The sequence below is a fragment of the Lagenorhynchus albirostris genome, chromosome 7 (assembly GCF_949774975.1).
Source record: "Lagenorhynchus albirostris chromosome 7, mLagAlb1.1, whole genome shotgun sequence".
Classification (NCBI taxonomy): Eukaryota; Metazoa; Chordata; class Mammalia; order Artiodactyla; family Delphinidae; genus Lagenorhynchus; species Lagenorhynchus albirostris.
Window position 1 is genome coordinate 99,057,898 of NC_083101.1, and position 16,838 is coordinate 99,074,735.

General features: G+C 56.5%; 1 protein-coding gene across 3 annotated transcripts; it reads left to right on the forward strand.

Moving 5' to 3' along the window:
• Positions 1-2,546: 2,546 nt before the first annotated feature.
• On the forward strand, positions 2,547-15,873 carry FHIP2B (FHF complex subunit HOOK interacting protein 2B). 3 transcript variants are annotated; one of them, XM_060155585.1, is made up of 17 exons: positions 2,547-2,665; positions 7,149-7,227; positions 9,404-9,576; positions 10,239-10,343; positions 10,853-10,975; positions 11,193-11,420; positions 11,527-11,723; positions 12,036-12,144; positions 12,377-12,453; positions 12,781-13,003; positions 13,598-13,743; positions 13,833-13,961; positions 14,128-14,218; positions 14,421-14,564; positions 14,904-15,044; positions 15,253-15,353; positions 15,588-15,873. In XM_060155585.1, the coding sequence occupies exons 1-17, from the start codon at positions 2,621-2,623 to the stop codon at positions 15,724-15,726; spliced, it is 2,250 nt and encodes a 749-aa protein (XP_060011568.1). In that variant the 5' UTR covers positions 2,547-2,620; the 3' UTR covers positions 15,727-15,873. The 3 variants fall into 3 exon arrangements, with proteins under 3 accessions (XP_060011568.1, XP_060011569.1, XP_060011571.1); XM_060155586.1 differs by having other exon boundaries at positions 12,814-13,003; XM_060155588.1 differs by having other exon boundaries at positions 15,253-15,357; positions 15,588-15,728.
• Positions 15,874-16,838: the final 965 nt, after the last annotated feature.

The window sequence follows — 16,838 nt, forward strand, 5'->3', positions numbered from 1 at the left end:
TAGAACCTGTGGCCCTTGCAGTGGAGGCACGGATTCCTAACCACTGGACCGCCGGGGAATTCCCTGTAAGTTGAAATGTTAATTATTAATGAAATCAATCAATGAGAACAAGGAAGCTATTTGATGGATATAACAATTTTAAGTCAAGGGTTGTATGTGACAGCCGCCCTTTCACCAAGCACAGGATCTAATTTATTCTTGTATTTGGTTGCACAGTAGGAGAGAATTCTGATTCACACAGATAAGTAGTTACAAAGTTGCGGTGGTTTAAAAATGCATGCAAATGTGAACGGTCACATTCCTCACGTTGTTGAGCGGCAGCAGCTAAGCCCCATCTCTTTGAATCTGGGCTTAGTGCCTTGCTCTTTCAAACTGTTTATTCTGCAACAGCCTTCTACCTTCATTTACGCTGACAGGAGGGAAGGGTTTATTCAAACATCTTCTTCCCAATGAGCTAACCTGGCAGCAGAATTTAAATACATCGGTGGGCTCTATCATATATACAAGTATGTCCACTGACTTTTTATTAGAGCTTTTGAAATAAAATTTTAAAAGTTAAACCAAATAAAAGGTTATAAATTTCGTATACACTTCCCCTATATTCTACAGTTCCTTGAAATATCTTGAAGGAAAACAAGTAGATTTAATCCATCCAGCCTGCTTCCTTTACCTATGAGGAAGAAGACCCAGAGAAGAACAGTGTTGGACTGACTCCAGATTGCTTTTTTTTTTATTAAAAAAATTTTTCTGGCCACGCCATGCAGCATGCGGGATCTTAGTTCCCCGACCAGGGATCGAACCACTGGACCGCAAGGGAAGTCCCCTAGATTGCTTCTTGATACACAAAATAGGCTTGTTTCTTCCCTTTGTTCTTATACTTTTTGGCCTAAAAGCCTCCTCTCATTTCCCGTAGGCTCCTCACCCGGGACCAATTGTAGACGAGCTGTTTGAAACATCTATTTTCCCTAAGCAGCTGCCAGTGAACTGAGATCCAAATACTAGCTCAGCCGAACCCTGGCCTTCCCGTGACTCGGTCTGGACTGCAGGCTCCACTCCACAGCACATGGCCAACTCTGGGCAGGCGTTGCCTCCTGGGCCTTAGTCCCACTGGTGAAAGGGGCCCCAAAGGCAGAGCCAGTGCAGTGAAACCCTAGTACCCCACAGCTCCAGGTCCTCAGATCTGTGACAGGGGCTACCCACCTTCCCTCGTGGGACCCCTGCTGCCTCACCCTCTCATCAGATGGTGTCAGGGGTCAGCAGGAACACATTTTGAACAGATGTCAGCCCTATCCTCAGGAAGAATCTCTTTCCATTCCTGGGGGGTAGAGGTGGGAGATGGGAGCAGGGAGATGGGGAATGGGCTTTGAACTGGCAGAGCTGGCTGCTAGAAAGCCCCCTCCCTAAGGTCCCAGCTTTTGACATTCCTGGGAACCCTGCTCTGGCTGAGGGTTCTGCCTGTTTAACTCTTGGGTGTAACTTTCCCAGTGTGTCCCCGACACCGGAGACCCACCTTCTGTTTCTCTCCTTGGTGCATCTAGAAGGGCAAAACGAGGCCAGTGTGACTTCCTCTGCAGGACCTCTGGACCAGCACTGTATCCACTTAAATTAACAAGCAACCGGTGAAATAATTTTTATAATATATTTGGTTAACTCGATTTATCTAATAGATTACGTTTCAACTTGTAATCAACATAAAACATCATTAGTGACTATTTTACATTCTTTCCTTTGACATGTCTTCAGCACATGTTAATTAGGACTAGCCCGTTTCAGCTCCATAGCCACGAGTGGCCAGTGGCTACTGTGCTGGACAGGGGTGGGGGAAAGAAGTCACGCCGGCCCCGTTTTGCCCTTCTAGACTCTAGACGTATCAAGGAAAGAAACAGGTGTGTCTCCTGTGTGTGTGTGTGTGTGTGTGTGTGTGTGTGTGTGTGTGTGTTTGCTGGGGGGGGACACACTGGGAAACTTATGGCCAAGAATTACACAGGCAGAACTCTCAACCAGAGCAGGGTTTCCCGGAATGTCAAAAGCTGGGACCTTAGGGAGGGGGCTTTCTAGCAGCCAGCTCTGCCGGTACAAAGCCCATTCCCCATCTCCCCGCTCCACGCCCCCATTCCCCCAGGAATGGAAAGAAATTCTTCCTGAGCACATGGCAGTCAGCTGTTCAAAATGTATTTCTGCTGATCCTCGACGTCACATGATGGGAGGCTAAGGCATTATGGGGTCCCACGAGGAAAGTCTAGAGACTTCCAGAACCCACAAACCTTCTCATCCCTCATGGGAAAAACCTGTCTGGTTCCACTCGCCCTTCTCTAAGGGTAGTTCGCTCGCTGCCTCCTGGTTCACCAAGAGGCCCCGGCGGACTTGACCCTGCCCCTCCGCTGCCCCGGCTGCCGGCGCCCCCGACCCCGGCACCCTTCCTTGCTGCCCGGCCCGGCCACGTCGGCTGCCGGCCTCTTCTCCTACCCCAAGCTAGGCCGGGCGGGGGCGGTGGGGCGGGGCGGCCGGGGCCCCGCCTCCCTCGCCGCGCCTCCGGGTCACCGCCTGCGCCCGGGAGCTCCGCCGCCTCCGCCGCCGCCGCCGCCACCGCCGCCCGGGAACCGGGAGCCGGGCCGCCGTCATGCTGAGCCGGCTCGGGGCGCTGCTGCAGGAGGCCATGGGGGCGGTGAGGCCGGGGACGCTGGGGCGCGTGGGGCCTGCGCCGGAAGGGCGGGCGCGGGGCCGGGGGAGGAGCCGGCCGGCACGCGGGCGGGCGGAGGGCGCGGGCCGCCTCCAGGAAGGGAACCCCCCACCCGCGCCGTGGTGCCCCTTCCCGGGCCTCCTCACTCCCCCGGCGCGCCCCTCCCGCGGAGCGCTCCCCGCTTCCAGTGGCTTCTTTCCGAATCGCGCGTGTTCCCAGCTCCTCTCCAGGTCGCTCCGGCCCCTAACCCTTCTCCCCGGATTGCTTCCTGTTTATTTCTCCTGCTCCCCGAGTCTCTTCCAATTCCCAAACTCCTCTGTGCCGAGTGATCCCTAGTCACCCAATAGTTTCTTCCCAAAATTCCCCCCAAGGCCCCTCCCCCAGCTTGGGTGCCTTCCTCCTCCCCCACGCTTCTCCCTCCCTGGTCACCCGGCCTTAAAAAATAGCTGCCCCTTACCCTGGTTCCGAGCCCTCGGCCGCTTCCAAGACCACACTCAGGCGCACTCTGCCCTCTCACCTTGGACTTGGGAAGTGCAGGCTCCGGACTGGCCAAGTCCCCAGGAAGGGTACAGATACAGTCGGGGGGCGGGGGGGGGGCGGGAAGGGGGTCGCCTGGCCCAGGAAACAGCCGTCTGCAGGGTACAAGCGCGGTTTCCAGAATACTGTCTCAACACCAGGCCAGCCCGAGCCCCACTGACCTTGAGTCAGGAGAGGCCAGCTGCGGTGCGGCCTGGGGCGGCCAGCGGGGACGAGGAGTGTGTGTTTCTGCCATTTTCTGTTGGGGTTGAAGGCTGGTGAGAGGCGCCCACGGCGGCTGTTCTCTTCATTGAGCGAGATAAAAGTGCCGTTTAGATAGGGTAGGCGGGATGCCCTCCAGTTAAAGCAACCCTGCCAAGATTCTGCCTGTAAAGTTAACAGTTCTTTTGTCTCACAGTATAAACCCTCCCCCTAATTGATCAGTTGAGTGTATCACATGTTCTCAGGAGAAACACCCTTGGGTTGCATCCCCTTCCTCCCCAACACGCACACCAAATCAGAGCTTGTTAATGAGTGAGAACAGTCTCAGCCTTAAGCAGACTTGTGAAGAAAGTGCAAAGCTTCAGCTCTTCCTCCTCTCCCACCCGCCCCAGCCCTGCCCTAGCCGGTGTTCAGGAGCCTCCGGCCATCCCGCCTCAGGAGGGGGTTCCAAAATGATCTCTCCTCCCTTCCTCCCCATCCCCAATCAAAATAACTGTCATTTTAGAAAGTAATCTGACACTCCTTCATACCTCTCTGGAAAAGCTCCATACACAAGGTGGGTGGACTGGATAGACAGGACCCTAGCCCTGAGAAGTGAATTTCTAATGCTTCCTATGTGGAAATTTCAGTGTCAGTGGCTGCAGGAGTATTGCTGGTCAAGGGGGATATTTTTAGGCAGGTGATCTTAGGCCCCTCAGTATACAACATATAGATGACGCCCTGGAAATTTGGCTGGCCCCGTGCGACCATCAGGAGAGATGGGGACCCCTCTCCCTCCCACCCCCAAGCTTGAGCATAGGTCTTCCCAGGGCTGGGTCACTGGGTTAAAACCCCCAGCAAGTTGCTTGACTCCTAGTTAAGGAGGAAGAGTGCTCCTTCCTGCCCTCTTCTGACAAAATAGAATAGCAATCTTTAGTGTTATTTGTAAATATAATATTATCTTAAAAAATTAATCATTTGGTGCAGTTTCCTTGGGCTGGAGTTACAGTAGCTAATAACAGATTCAGGTAAAGATTACCCCCCTGCTTTCTTAGCTCTAACGGTCTGTTTTGGCTAATCTTTGTTCTCCTGTTTCTCCTTTTCTTGCTGGATTTTTTTTTTTAATTTATTTTTGGCTGCGTTGGGTCTTTGTTGTTGCGTGCGGTTTTTCTCTAGTTGTGGCGAGCGGGGGCTACTCTTCATTGGTGGTGCACATGCTTCTCATTGTGGTGGCTTCTCTTGTTGCGGAGGACCAGCTCTAGGCGCGTGGGCTTCAGTAGTTGTGGCACACGGGTTTCAGTAGTTGTGGCTCACAGGCTCTAGAGCACAGGCTCAGTAGTTGTGGCACACGGGCTTAGTTGCTCCGCAGCATGTGGGATCTTCCTGGGCCAGGGCTCTTACCTGTGTCCCCTGCATTGGCAGGTGGATTCTTAACCACTGTGCCACCAGGGAAGCCCCTGGATTGTTGTTTTTCGAGTTAAGTCCAGCTTAAGGCTTTAGGAGACTATAAATGAATTTTGAGGCTAGATGAGACCCCATCACAGGCTTATGCGATGACTGTAGCGTGGTCAGAGGGCTTTCCCAGAGACAAGGAACTATGGAAGGGGCTGAAGGAGTTTGCTGAGATATTTAGTAAATATCAATGAGTAATCACTCTGTGCAGAGCCCTTTAGGGGCAGGCAGAAACAGAACCCTGGCCCCCAGGGAGCTCACAGTCTCCCGGAGAGATGACTGCTCACTCCACAATAATAGCATCACGTAGAATGTGATAAGATGCTGTCACTCCATATGGATGGTGTGTTTGGAACGACTGTGCGAGGTGCCACTCCTGTAAGAGTCGTGGTCCCCACAGCGAACTTTGAGAGAAGACAAGACTGCCTGGGCCGCCAAGGCCGGGGGAATACTTCAAGGCCTCTGATTCAGTGTGATTGCTTCCTCCTCTTGTCATAATGGTCTGCTAAGCATTCATCCTGCGTCTGTCTCCTACACACCCGCAAGATGACTCTTCCTCACACAGTTCCGATGTCACTGACCTGCACCCGGCGGCCTGCAAAACAATAAAAAATTTAAAAAATTAAAAATAAAATCAGACTTCTTGGTTTGGCCAAGAAATTCAAGGCCCCACACACTCATCAATCCATCCTTGGCCCCGACATGCTTTGCAAAGTTCCTTCTGCAGGAAATGTCTCTCCTGTTTCTCTAATTGTTGAAATCAGACCCAGCTCTTCAGGTTTTAGTTCCCGCACGACCTCAGTAAAGCCTCTTTGTTCCACTTGTTGGAAGTGACCCCTCTTCGCCCGAAGGTCATTCTCCACCTCTCCTGTGTTCTCACACTACTTCAGTAGTTGAGTTATTCAGCGTGTTTTATATTCTCTTCTCCTCCACGGCATGTTTCTGGAGGACTGGCTCTTAGACAGCCTCGTATGGCTTGTAACATCAGGCGTGGTGTCTTGTACGTGGTAGGCACTCAACAGATACCTACTGAGTGAGTTATGGAAGGAGGAGACACCCCGTCCTGTGGTGCAGTAAAGCGTGAATTTAGAGATGCAACTGGGGACCGCAGAGATGGCTTTGTGGAGGTGGTGCCCCTGAGCTGGACCTCACTGGGGACTGCTAGGACCTAGACAGGTATAGGGGAATACGGGGCCTCCTGGACAGAGGCGTGGCCGGAGCAAAGACTAAGAGGTAAGGATATAGGTAGGGACTATGCGTTTTTCTCCAGCGAAAATTTACCCTGCAAGAAAAGAGAAGAAATGTGCTTTTTTGGAGAAGTTTTTAGGGGAACTGGTTGTTACCAGTTCCAGGTTAGTTCCAGCTGGGGCATGGAAATGGAGAGAGCACTTTGGGAAAGCGGGGAGGTTCGGGGGGTGCTCACAGCAGATCAGAATTCCCCCTGGGGCGATCGAAGGAGTCAGAGGAGATGTGGACAGGAGCAGAGCGGAGAGGAGCTAGGGGTGCACGGCCTGTAGCCGTGGACAAAAGATGCAGCACATTATAAGTAAGGTTACTTCCTTAATATTCCGCTAACGTTATCCATCTGGCTGAACTGAGCTGTCGTGGCCTTCAACCCGGATTTTCAGACTCTCAGACCAAGAGGGACCTGAAAGCTTTGTCTTTGCCACGTTTTCCATCTGTATCATTTTGATTTTGTTTTGGTGGTGCTCTCCTGTTTCCCTCTATGTACCTCTGTTGTAGCATAACCACGATATATAGAAATGATCTGTTTCTGTGTCTGTTTCCCCTACCATCAGTCTTAGCTGCTCTGGGACAGGGGATATAGAATCATGACATGTGCTCATGTCACAGCATTTCCAGGAGGGGGAGGGGGTCTGAGGAAAGGAACCAGGAGATGGTTGGCAGATACGGAGACAATGTGCAAATGTCCTGGAGAAAATGCTTAACTGTTCAGTTTGAGAACCCACGATCACGGTGCCTCGTCCAGGGCCTAGCACACGTCCGACACTTAGCAGACGGTGGAATGTCCTTTCTTTTTTTTTTTTGCGGTACGCGGGCCTCTCACTGTTGTGGCCTCTCCCGTTGCGGAGCACAGGCTCGGGACGCGCAGGCTCAGCGGCCATGGCTCACGGGCCCAGCAACTCCGCGGCATGTGGGATCTTCCCGGACCGGGGCACGAACCCGTGTCCCCTGCATCGGCAGGCGGACTCTCAACCACTGCACCACCAGGGAAGCCCTGGAATGTCCTTTCTGATGAGTGCGGCGACCACTTAGGTTGTGTCTGCTCTCTCCACAGCGGGAGCCCAGCATTGACCTGCTGGAGGCCTTCGTGGAACACTGGAAGGGCATCACGAACTACTACATTGAAAGCACAGGTGGGGCCTGGTCTCCTTCCGTGCAGGGATCCCTGGAGGGAGCAGGGAGGAAGGTGTGGGTGGAGTCACCCTGCAGCTCAGAGATGCAGGTGTCCTGAGGAAGGTGACATCCGCTGCTCACGAGTTCAGAGTGGGGGCTGCCCCACCCTGACCTTCTGGGAGGGGACCTGTGGGAGGTAGGAGTGGGGACAGGGAGGCTGAGGTCTCACTGGCCTGACTCTGCAGCCCAGAGGTTGAATCCCACTTGCCCCCAGCTTCCAGTTGGGCAGAATGTCCAGGCCTTCAGTCTCCAAGTGCCTGGGCCCTGTGCCTAGGGCTTACTGATTAAAGAAAAGAAATGGAATAAATTCCTCTTTTCCGTGAGCCAACTTAACAGGGCATTTCTCTTGTAGAGACCTGGCAAGGCATGTAGCACACCTGGTCCTTCTCCCCAAGCCGACACTCTAAAAAGCCAAAGCCTTGGGTCATCTGGGCCCATCAGGATCACTCACCGAGGGGGCAGCGTCTCATTGGCTGCTTTGTAGTCAGTATGCTGGGATTGGTGGAGATGCACTGGTTGCCAGGTAACCTTTCCTGCATCCCTAGCCTTCCACCGCCTGGAGTTCAGACTGGGGTTTGATTCCAGCCTGCACCTTTCCTAAAGGCTTTTTTTCCAGCCTGAGCCAACCCAAGAAATTAAAAGTGGCCTTTGGACACTCTGAGGGACCCTCTGAGCGTTCTGTTAGACCAGGTTCCTCAGTCTTGGCACTGGTGACACCTGGACTGGATCATTCTTTGTTGTAGGGGCCTTGGGGGGGGGGTACAGTGTATGTTTAGCAGCAACTCTGACCTCTACCCACTAAATGCCAGTAGCACCCCTTCCTTCCCCATTGTGATAACCATAAATAGCTCTCCACACATTGCCAGATATCCCGGTGAGCAGGGGCAGGATCACCCCCAGTTAAGAACGATTGCTTTAGACTGAAGATCCCTTTTGTTTTTTTAAGCTGAGATATAATGGACACATTAGGTTGGCCAAAAAGTTCGTTTGGGTTTTTGTAGCATCTGACGGAAAACCCGAACGAACTTTTTGGCCAAGCCAATATAAATGCTGTAATCAATTGAATATACTGATTCAGTACATGGAGATACGGAGAAATGATCCCCACAGTAAGTCTAGTTAACATCTGTCACCACACATAGCTACATTTTTTTTCTTATGATGAGAACTTTTAAGATCTTCTCTGTTAGCAACTTTTAAACATACAGTAAAGTATTATTAACTGTAGTCACCATACTGTACATTCCATCCCCAGGACTTATTTTACATCTGGAAGTTTGCAGCTTTTAGACTGAAGATCTCTTGACAGGGAGCCCCAAGCTACCAGAGACTAGGAAAAGATCTAGAACTGCCTTGGGTCCACCTGGGGCTTCACCTGGGCCCAATCCGTTAATTTCCAGACTGGTCCCTGGACCGGAGATGCAGGGGCGGGCGAGGTGAGCTGACCTGCTTAAAAGCCAATGCTTTCAAGAAAAGCTAGGGGGTGCTCCAAGGCCAGTCCCAAAGTACCAAAACTTTCTTTATAAAAGTACTCTACCCTCTGAGACTGACTAAGAAAACCCCACTAATCAGCTTCTCCATTAGGACCTGGGCACTGTGCAGTGAGTTTGAGTCTGAACCCATGATCATGCATGGATTTTTTTTTTTTTTGCTTTGTAAAAAAAATAGAGTATTGCCTTCCTTGAGTATAAAAGAGACATAAACAGGCCCCAGGAGGTTATCTGTTTGGAAGCTGATCGAAGATGGCTTCTAAATAATATAACAGAGACCCCTGAGCCCACAGCTTTTCACTCAGGCCCAGAGCAGGCCTGAAGCCCTAGCAGGTGTCCTTCTGTAGGCCCCAGGGTTCAGAGAAAAAATGCTGCTGCTTTGCTCTCATAAAGTGCTGGGGCCTGCACACATGCTCCGTCAGAGGGCTGTATCCTGGGCTTCATCTAGGAGGTCTTTTGTCTTTTTAACTAGAGAGGCATCAACTGTAAACTTCCCTTTTCTCTGGTCTTTGACAAAAAGTGTTAACCTGGCCTGCTCCAAGTTGGCCTCCACCTCCCTCCACCCCCTAGGCCCTGTGGGCTTGACCCCATCCAGCCAGAGTGCGTCTCTTCACCCCATTCACCTTGTTTGCTGAATCTTGATTAGATGAAAACACCCCGGCCAAGAAAACAGATATTCCCTGGCGGCTGAAGCAGATGCTGGACATCTTGGTGTATGAGGAGAAGCAGCAGGCGGCAGCCGGTGAGGCGGGGCCGTGTCTGGAGTACCTACTGCAGCACAAGATCCTGGAGACCCTGTGCACGCTGGGCAAGGCCGAGGTGGGCAGGACCCCGGGTGCCTCTGGAGCTTTCCACCTGAGCCGGTGTCCGGCAGGTCTACCTGTGCTCCTCCCGGTGCCCACACTGGGGGCGGGGCACTGAGGCTGTCTCAGAACACCCCGAGGCTTCGGGCCCTTGCTTATTTGCTTTGGTGGCGTGTTCTCGCTGTCGTCGGGGTTAAGGACATGTTTCCTTTTCGTTCAGTCCGCGTTCGTTCATCAAAGATGCACTGAGGACCAGCCGTGTGCCAGTCTGTGTCCTGGGCACTGGGGACCCGGCAGTGATTGAAACAGGCGAAAACTCTAGTGGGGAGAGGCAGAATAATCAAAGGAGCCCACGTATAGTATGTTCAGTAAGGACAAGGTTATGGACGAAAATAAAGCAGGAAGGGGGCGGGACTTCCCTGGCGGTCCAGTGGTTAAGACTCCGCGCTCCTGATGCAGGGGGCACGGTTGGATCCGTGGTCGCAACTAAGATCCCGCATGTGCGGCCAAAAAGGAAAAAAGCAGGAAGCGGGCTTGGCAGCGTAGAGGAGGCCAGTTTCCAAGCGTGAGGGAGGGAGGCTGGCGGAGAAGGCCCCTCCGCGCAGTGAGGGGAGGAGCGGTCTGGGCGGGGGCGTGGCCTCGCCGCCTGACTGACAGGCACTCTCCCCCGACCCGCAGTACCCGCCAGGCATGCGGCAGCAGGTGCTCCAGTTCTTCAGCAAGGTTCTGGCCCAGGTGCAGCATCCCCTCCTGCATTACCTCAGCGTCCACAGGCCTGTGCAGGTGAGGGGCCCAGAAGCTAAGGGGCGTCTGGGGGTGAGGCCTATGCTTTCAAGAAAAGCTAGGGGGGCTTCCCTGGTGGCGCAGTGGTTGAGAGTCTGCCTGCCGATGCAGGGGACACGGGTTCGTGCCCCGGTCTGGGAAGATCCCACATGCCGCAGAGCGGCTGGGCCCGTGAGCCATGGCCGCTGAGCCTGTGCGTCCGGAGCCTGTGCTCCGCAAACGGAAGAGGCCACAACAGTGAGAGGCCCACATACCACAAAAAAAAAAAAAAAAAAGAAAAGCTAGGGGGTGCTCCTAGGCCAGTCCCAAAGCACCGGACCTTTCTCGACAAAAACACCCTCTGAGACTCTAAGAAAGACCCCAAATCCAGCTTCTCCATCAGGACCCGTGCCGCAGGTTTGAGTCTGAACCCACAGTCGTGCACGGGGTTTTTTTTTTCTGCCGCCCCATTCTTCCTTCTCTTCCCTGCCACCCCATTCCCCTCTGTCTCTGTCCTGCTCCGCTTCCAGAAACTTCTCCGACTTGGTGGGACAGTTCCTGGATCCCTCACAGAAAAGGAGGAGGTGCAGTTCACCACTGTCCTCTGCTCCAAGATCCAGCAGGATCCAGCCCTGCTCACCTATATTCTAGAAGTGAGCGCCTCTGGGGAACAGGAGCGGGAGGGCCCAGACCCCAGGGCAATCCCCCGTGGCCCTTCTGAAGAAGCAGGAGGATGGAGCAGGAACCGGGGAGGCACTCAGGCAGCTTCCCCTCCAGCTCCACGCTGAAGCCGCCCACCCCGTATTCCCAAGGGGCCATCATGGGGCGTGGTCTGCACCACAGCCTGGCCTCACGCAGCCTCTCTTGCAGGGTAGAAAGACCGTCGGTAGGAAGGAGGCATCCAGAGAAGCCACCGCCCTGCCGAGAGAGGCAGCCGGCGTCAAGAACGAGGAGCAGCCCCACAGCAAAGCTCCTGACAGGGGTGCCCGGGGGGCCCGGGCCTTGAGCACCCAGCTGCCTGCTGAGACCGAGGAGCCAGATGGAGGCCCTGGGGAGAGCACCCTCATCACCTCGCTGATTGGCTTGTGCAAGAGCAAGGTGCCGGCTGCCGAGACGCAGGGAGCAGGGATGGGGAGGGCGAGTTGCTGGGAGGGCACTTGGGGGATCCGCCGCACGTCACTGAAGTCGTACCCTTATCCCCTAGAGAGGTCGAGTGGCCCTGAAGGCCCAGGAGAACCTGCTGCTCCTGGTAAGCGTGGCTTCCCAGGCAACTGCCACCTACCTGGTGCAGAGCAGCCCTTTTTGCCCTGCCATCGTCGAGCACCTCTGCCAGCTGTACCAGTCCCTGCCCAGCTTCCTGGACCCCGCAGACATTGCCACTTCAGAGGGCATCAGCTGGAGGTAGGCGCTCGGCCAGGGAAGGCTGGGCTGCATCTTCAGTGGCTAGAAGCCCTGCCCGTCATGTTCCCGGTAGCGGCTCTTCTTGTTTTCCAGGGGGCATGGGGACCCCTGCTGGCCACCGTCTTCCTGAGGTCACAGCCCATGCCCAAGGGCCTTCTCGCCTTCCAGGAAAGCATCACTTTGGCTTCTGCCCTCAGAGCCCCCAGTAGAACTGACCCCCCGCAACAGAGGTTCTAGGGCAGAGGGCAAAAGGGCCCAGCTTCCTGGACATAGCTGAAGCAGGCCTCACAAACCTCCCTCGCTCTCCCTCAGGTTACCCAGTGCCCCGTCTGATGAGGCTTCCTTCCCCGGCAAGGAGACCTTGGCTGCCTTTTTGGGCTGGTTTGATTACTGCGACCACCTCATCACAGAAGCCCACACGGTGAGCGGGGTGGGCGATGGCAGGGCTCTCCTTGGGTGTCCCCCGCTTCATGGTGCTCTGTTTGTGTCTCTCCCTCAAGGCCCCAGGGGGTCTCTTGGGAGCTGGGTGGGGCCCGGGGTCAGCAGAGACCCTCTACCTGTTGTTAGGCTCTGTGCAAAGACACAGCTGTTTCTCAGTGGAAAACTGCCGATCGGAGGTAAAGTGTGTTTGAGACGCGTTCTTTGGCGCCCAGGTGGTGTCGGAGGCCTTGGCAAAGTCTGTGGCTGAGAAGTTATTTGTGGACATTCTGCAGCCCCAGCTCCTGCATGTGTAAGTTCTGTGCAGTTCCCTTGGGCGTAGCCATAGTCTGGGCGAACCACCCACCCCACCAAGCCCCTTCCTGCGCCTGAGACCAGGGACCTCCTTGTCCAGAGTCACGGGAGTCTGTGGGCTCCGTCCGTTGATGTTTGCCTGTTCCCCTGACACACTCGTGGCTCAGAGCTACGTGGGCTAACAAAGGCCTCCCACCCTTGGACTCTAGGACCTCAGGAGGGGGTGGGGTGTGAGCAGAGAAATACCAGCCGAAAATGCAAGGGAACCAGGAAAGTGCGCTGCCCCCTACACCCCTTCCCTCCCTGCCCCTACTCTGGTCTCAAGGGCCCCGCCTGGCTCAGCGCGCCCTGCCTGTAGGTCTGAACAGAGCATCCTGACCTCCACCGCCCTGCTCACCGCCATGCTGCGCCAGCTCCGCTCCCCTGCGCTGCTGCGGGAGGCCGTGGCCTTCCTCCTGGGCACGGACCAGCAGCCTGCAGCCCCCGAGGACAGCCCTCACACCCTGGGCGGCCACCTCGTCAGGCACTGCGACCACCTCTCTGATGAGGTGAGGCGGGCCGGGCGGGCCCTCCTCTCTAACCGCTCCCTGGCCCCCAACCCCTGCCCAAGGGACTTCCTGAAGCTTCTTCCCATTTGCATTAGCTTTCCAGGTGGCTCTACCTTTGAGGCTATTGAAATCCAACTCCCCACCCCCACCCCCGCCCCCGCCCCCAGCCAAAAAAAGGCAGAAAAAGGCAGTGACCCAGTGATTGGTAGCCAAACTGCTTTTGTCACGCAGTTAATTTTCTGTGATCACATACTTGTGATGCCACTTTTTATCTTACAAAATGCTTTTATATTCATTTGGCTTGTTTGAAGCTGACAGCTCCGGGCCATTTGTTAGACGTGGAAACTAAGCCTCCAGGAGCCAGTGGGCTTGCCTGATACCACACCTCAAATTAGTAATGGGACAGGGACCAGCCAGACTTCTGTTTCCTGGGCCAACACCCATCTGCTCCCCTTAAAACCTGCCACCTTAGCCCCCGGCTGGAGGAGGTGACCCCCTCCTAGGGGGACTCCTCTTACCTGGGTGAGCACTTCCCGGGCACCCCTAGAGCCCGGGGTGGGGAAGGGGTGTCCTGCTGACCGCTTCTTGTCCCAGATCAGCATCGCCACGCTGCGGCTGTTCGAGGAGCTGCTCCAGAAGCCCCACGAGCAGATCATCCACAGCCTGATCCTGTGCCACCTCGAGGGCCGCCCTTACGTGGCCCGGGGCTCGCCCGAGCCCGAGAGCTACGAGGACACCCTGTAAGTGAAACCCAGTGCCTCGGGGAGGCCTCAGCACCCCACACCAGTTCCTGCGTTCACTGGTGCCTCGCTTGTCTGCCCTGGCACAGAGATCTGGAGGAAGACCCCTACTTCACGGATGGCTTCCTTGACTCTGGCTTTCAACCCTCCATGAAGCCTCCTCCTGCCCCCGTCACCAACCCCGATGGCAAAACAGCGGTGACCGAGATTGTCAACAGGTAGGAGCAGGTCAGGAAGTCTGAGCCACCTGAGTTTTGTTCCGTCTTTGGCCACAGCCCTGCTGGGGTGCAGCCGGGAGAGTGTTCCCTCGGGGCTGGAGGTGGAGCGGGGAGAGCAGGGCGGCCCAGGCGGGGACACCTCCACACCTAGGGTCCTGTCTCTTAGTTTCCTCTGCCTCGTTCCTGAGGAAGCCAAGACCTCGGCTTTCCTGGAGGAGACCGGATATGACACGTACGTCCACGATGCTTACGGACTGGTGAGTGTCAAGGCCTCTGCCGGCGCCCAGTTCTCACCGCTCAGAGCGTGGGGTTAATACACTCTGCCTCTGCGATCTCCCGCCCGAGGTGCTCCCAGCTCTGGCCAAGTGCCCGAGCCCCACCTGCCTGCGTGGCTCCCTCTGTCTGCTGGTGCCTCCTGGCCGCTGGGTCCACTCTTTTAACTCTCCCCTCCTGTTTCAGTTCCAGGAGTGCAGCTCCCGAGTGGCGCCCTGGGGCTGGCCACCAGCTCCCCCACCCCTGGACCCCCATGAGCCCGAACGGCCTTTCTTCGAGGGTCACTTCCTCCGAATGCTGTTCGACCGCATATCCCGGATTCTAGAACAGGTGCCCAACAGGGCTGGGCCCCTGCCACAGGGCGAGGGCCTCTGGAGTCCTTCAGGAGAGCAGGGCCCAGCCGTGGGGGTCCAGTCATCTTCTCTGCTCTGGCTCCACGACCCCCCTCAAGCCCCACCTTTCCCCAGGCGGGAAGCCCCGTCTCGCCTCTGCTCCACATGCCCTGACGTGCCCTGGTCCTCAGCCCCAGGGAACCCGTGACACACACATCACATGCATCTCCAACCCCCGCGCGCGTTCACACTGGCCAGGCGCCTTGCTGGGGGGTGGGGGGCGCAGAAGTGCTCACTGCCTGTGCCAACCCTCGCTTGTCCACCGTGCTCCCAACAGCCGTACAGCCTGAACCTGCAAGTGACCTCAGTCTTGTCCCGGCTCGCCCTCTTCCCCCACCCCCTTATCCACGAGTACCTCCTGGATCCCTACATCAACCTGGCCCCTGGCTGCCGGAGCCTGTTCTCTGTGCTCGTCAGGGTAAGGATGCCCAGGCCAGAGGGAGCATGCCAATGCTGAGGACAGGAAGGGAGGGGGACAGGACAGGGGTGCTGGGGGCTGCAGGAGTGGGCACCCTTGCCAGCTCCAGGGGAAAGCACTGGTACCCCCTCCCATGGTGCGACAGAGCAAGGGACCCTGCGGCTGTGTCGCTGGTCTCCTCCTCAGTCCCCTCTTGTTCCCACTCTAGGTGATCGGGGACTTGATGCAGAGAATTCAGAGGGTGCCCCAGTTCCCAGGCAAACTGCTCCTGGTGCGCAGGCAGCTGATGGGCCAGGTCCCCGGGGAGCAGTAAGTAACAGAGGGAAGTGGGTGCCCAAGGAAGAGCCCTGGCGTGGGAAATCTAGGGCTTCCGGGTGGGGGAGGCGCCAGGCCGGGGACAGAGGGGGGCCCGTTGCTGGGGCCTGTGGTCCCTCACAGGCAGAGGTGGCTGCCGCCGGGTGGTCCCTCACAGGCGCTGGGATACCACGCTGGCACGCTCCCCACACCTCCCAGCCGTGACCCCCGCCATGCTGTCTCCTTCAGGCTGGACCACCAGACCCTCCTCCAGGGCGTGGTAGTCCTTGAGGAATTCTGCAAAGAGCTGGCTGCCATCGCTTTCGTCAAGTTCCCCCCACATGGTCCTCACCTGCGCCTCTCTGAACCCCCGGAAGGGCACGTCTGAACCAGGAACACGACACCTCTGCCCAAGAGCTGCCTCCCGCCTGGCACTGCCGCCACCACTGTCCTCCCGGGGTGGGGGCTTGGCTCCGTCTCCTTCACATCCCGGGGACCTCCGCCTGGGTGGAGGTCTGGGCTTCCACTCTCGGGTTAACTCAAGACGACCTTGGCCTGTTGGCTCCACCAGACTGGGTTTCAAGGAGTGGGTCTCCGAGGTATCAGAAGCCAAGTAGCAAAAGAGGTGGCTTTCTGGGCAGCATGGTGTCCTCGGGGCCTTCTCTGGGGAGCTGGGTGACGGCCAGGTGAGCCCCCAGACCCAGAGCTTCACGTGTCCTGTGCCTGTCACCTGTCTCTGTGGGCCATCTGTGGTGAAGGCCAAGACCTGAGACTCATTCCAGGGACACGAGGGGGAGTGAGCTGATAGCTCTGAGGCTGGTCAGGACCACAGGCCAGAGAGATGCGGTCACGACCCTGTCTCTGCCACACCAAGTACCGTAGATGCTGCTGAGACTTGATGTTTTCTCTCCTGCCTTCTTGGCTTAACCCTTGGGGAAGCGGCCGTGGACAGCAGGGGAAGCCCCTCTTCCCGCTCATCCCTCCTGGGGACTGTTGCACAATTGCCAACAGCCTCGTGGCAAATGCCCAAAGCATGCTCCGCGCCCAGCTGGGGGCAGCCGCTTATGAGAAGCTTGATGCAGCTGCAGCCAGGGTGGGAGAGGGCCTGGGGAGCCCGGGGGACTGGATGCCAGGCTCCAGCTCCAGCTGGTTTCTCTCTGGCGCCTTCTGAACTTGTCTCGGCAGGTCCACGACACCTGGGCAGAGGGGCTCAGAGACCGGGGGAGGCCAGGCCTTGCCCTTAGCATCCTGCCAGGGTTCTCCATGGAATTCAATCCCAGTGGTGCTGGAAGCTCTGGGTCCGGGTGAGGCCAAGATGCCCACCGGACCATGGGCCCCACCCCAAGGCCTGGCCGGGGAGTAGGGCTGGGGCACAGGCAGCCAGCCGGTCATGGTGTGGTTCTCCCTGCATGACCTCCACGGCTGGGGCCGCCACCCCGCCCGGCCCGAATCTGTCTCAACCTGCAGGAGCAGGCGGCGCCAGGCATTACCTCACAGCAA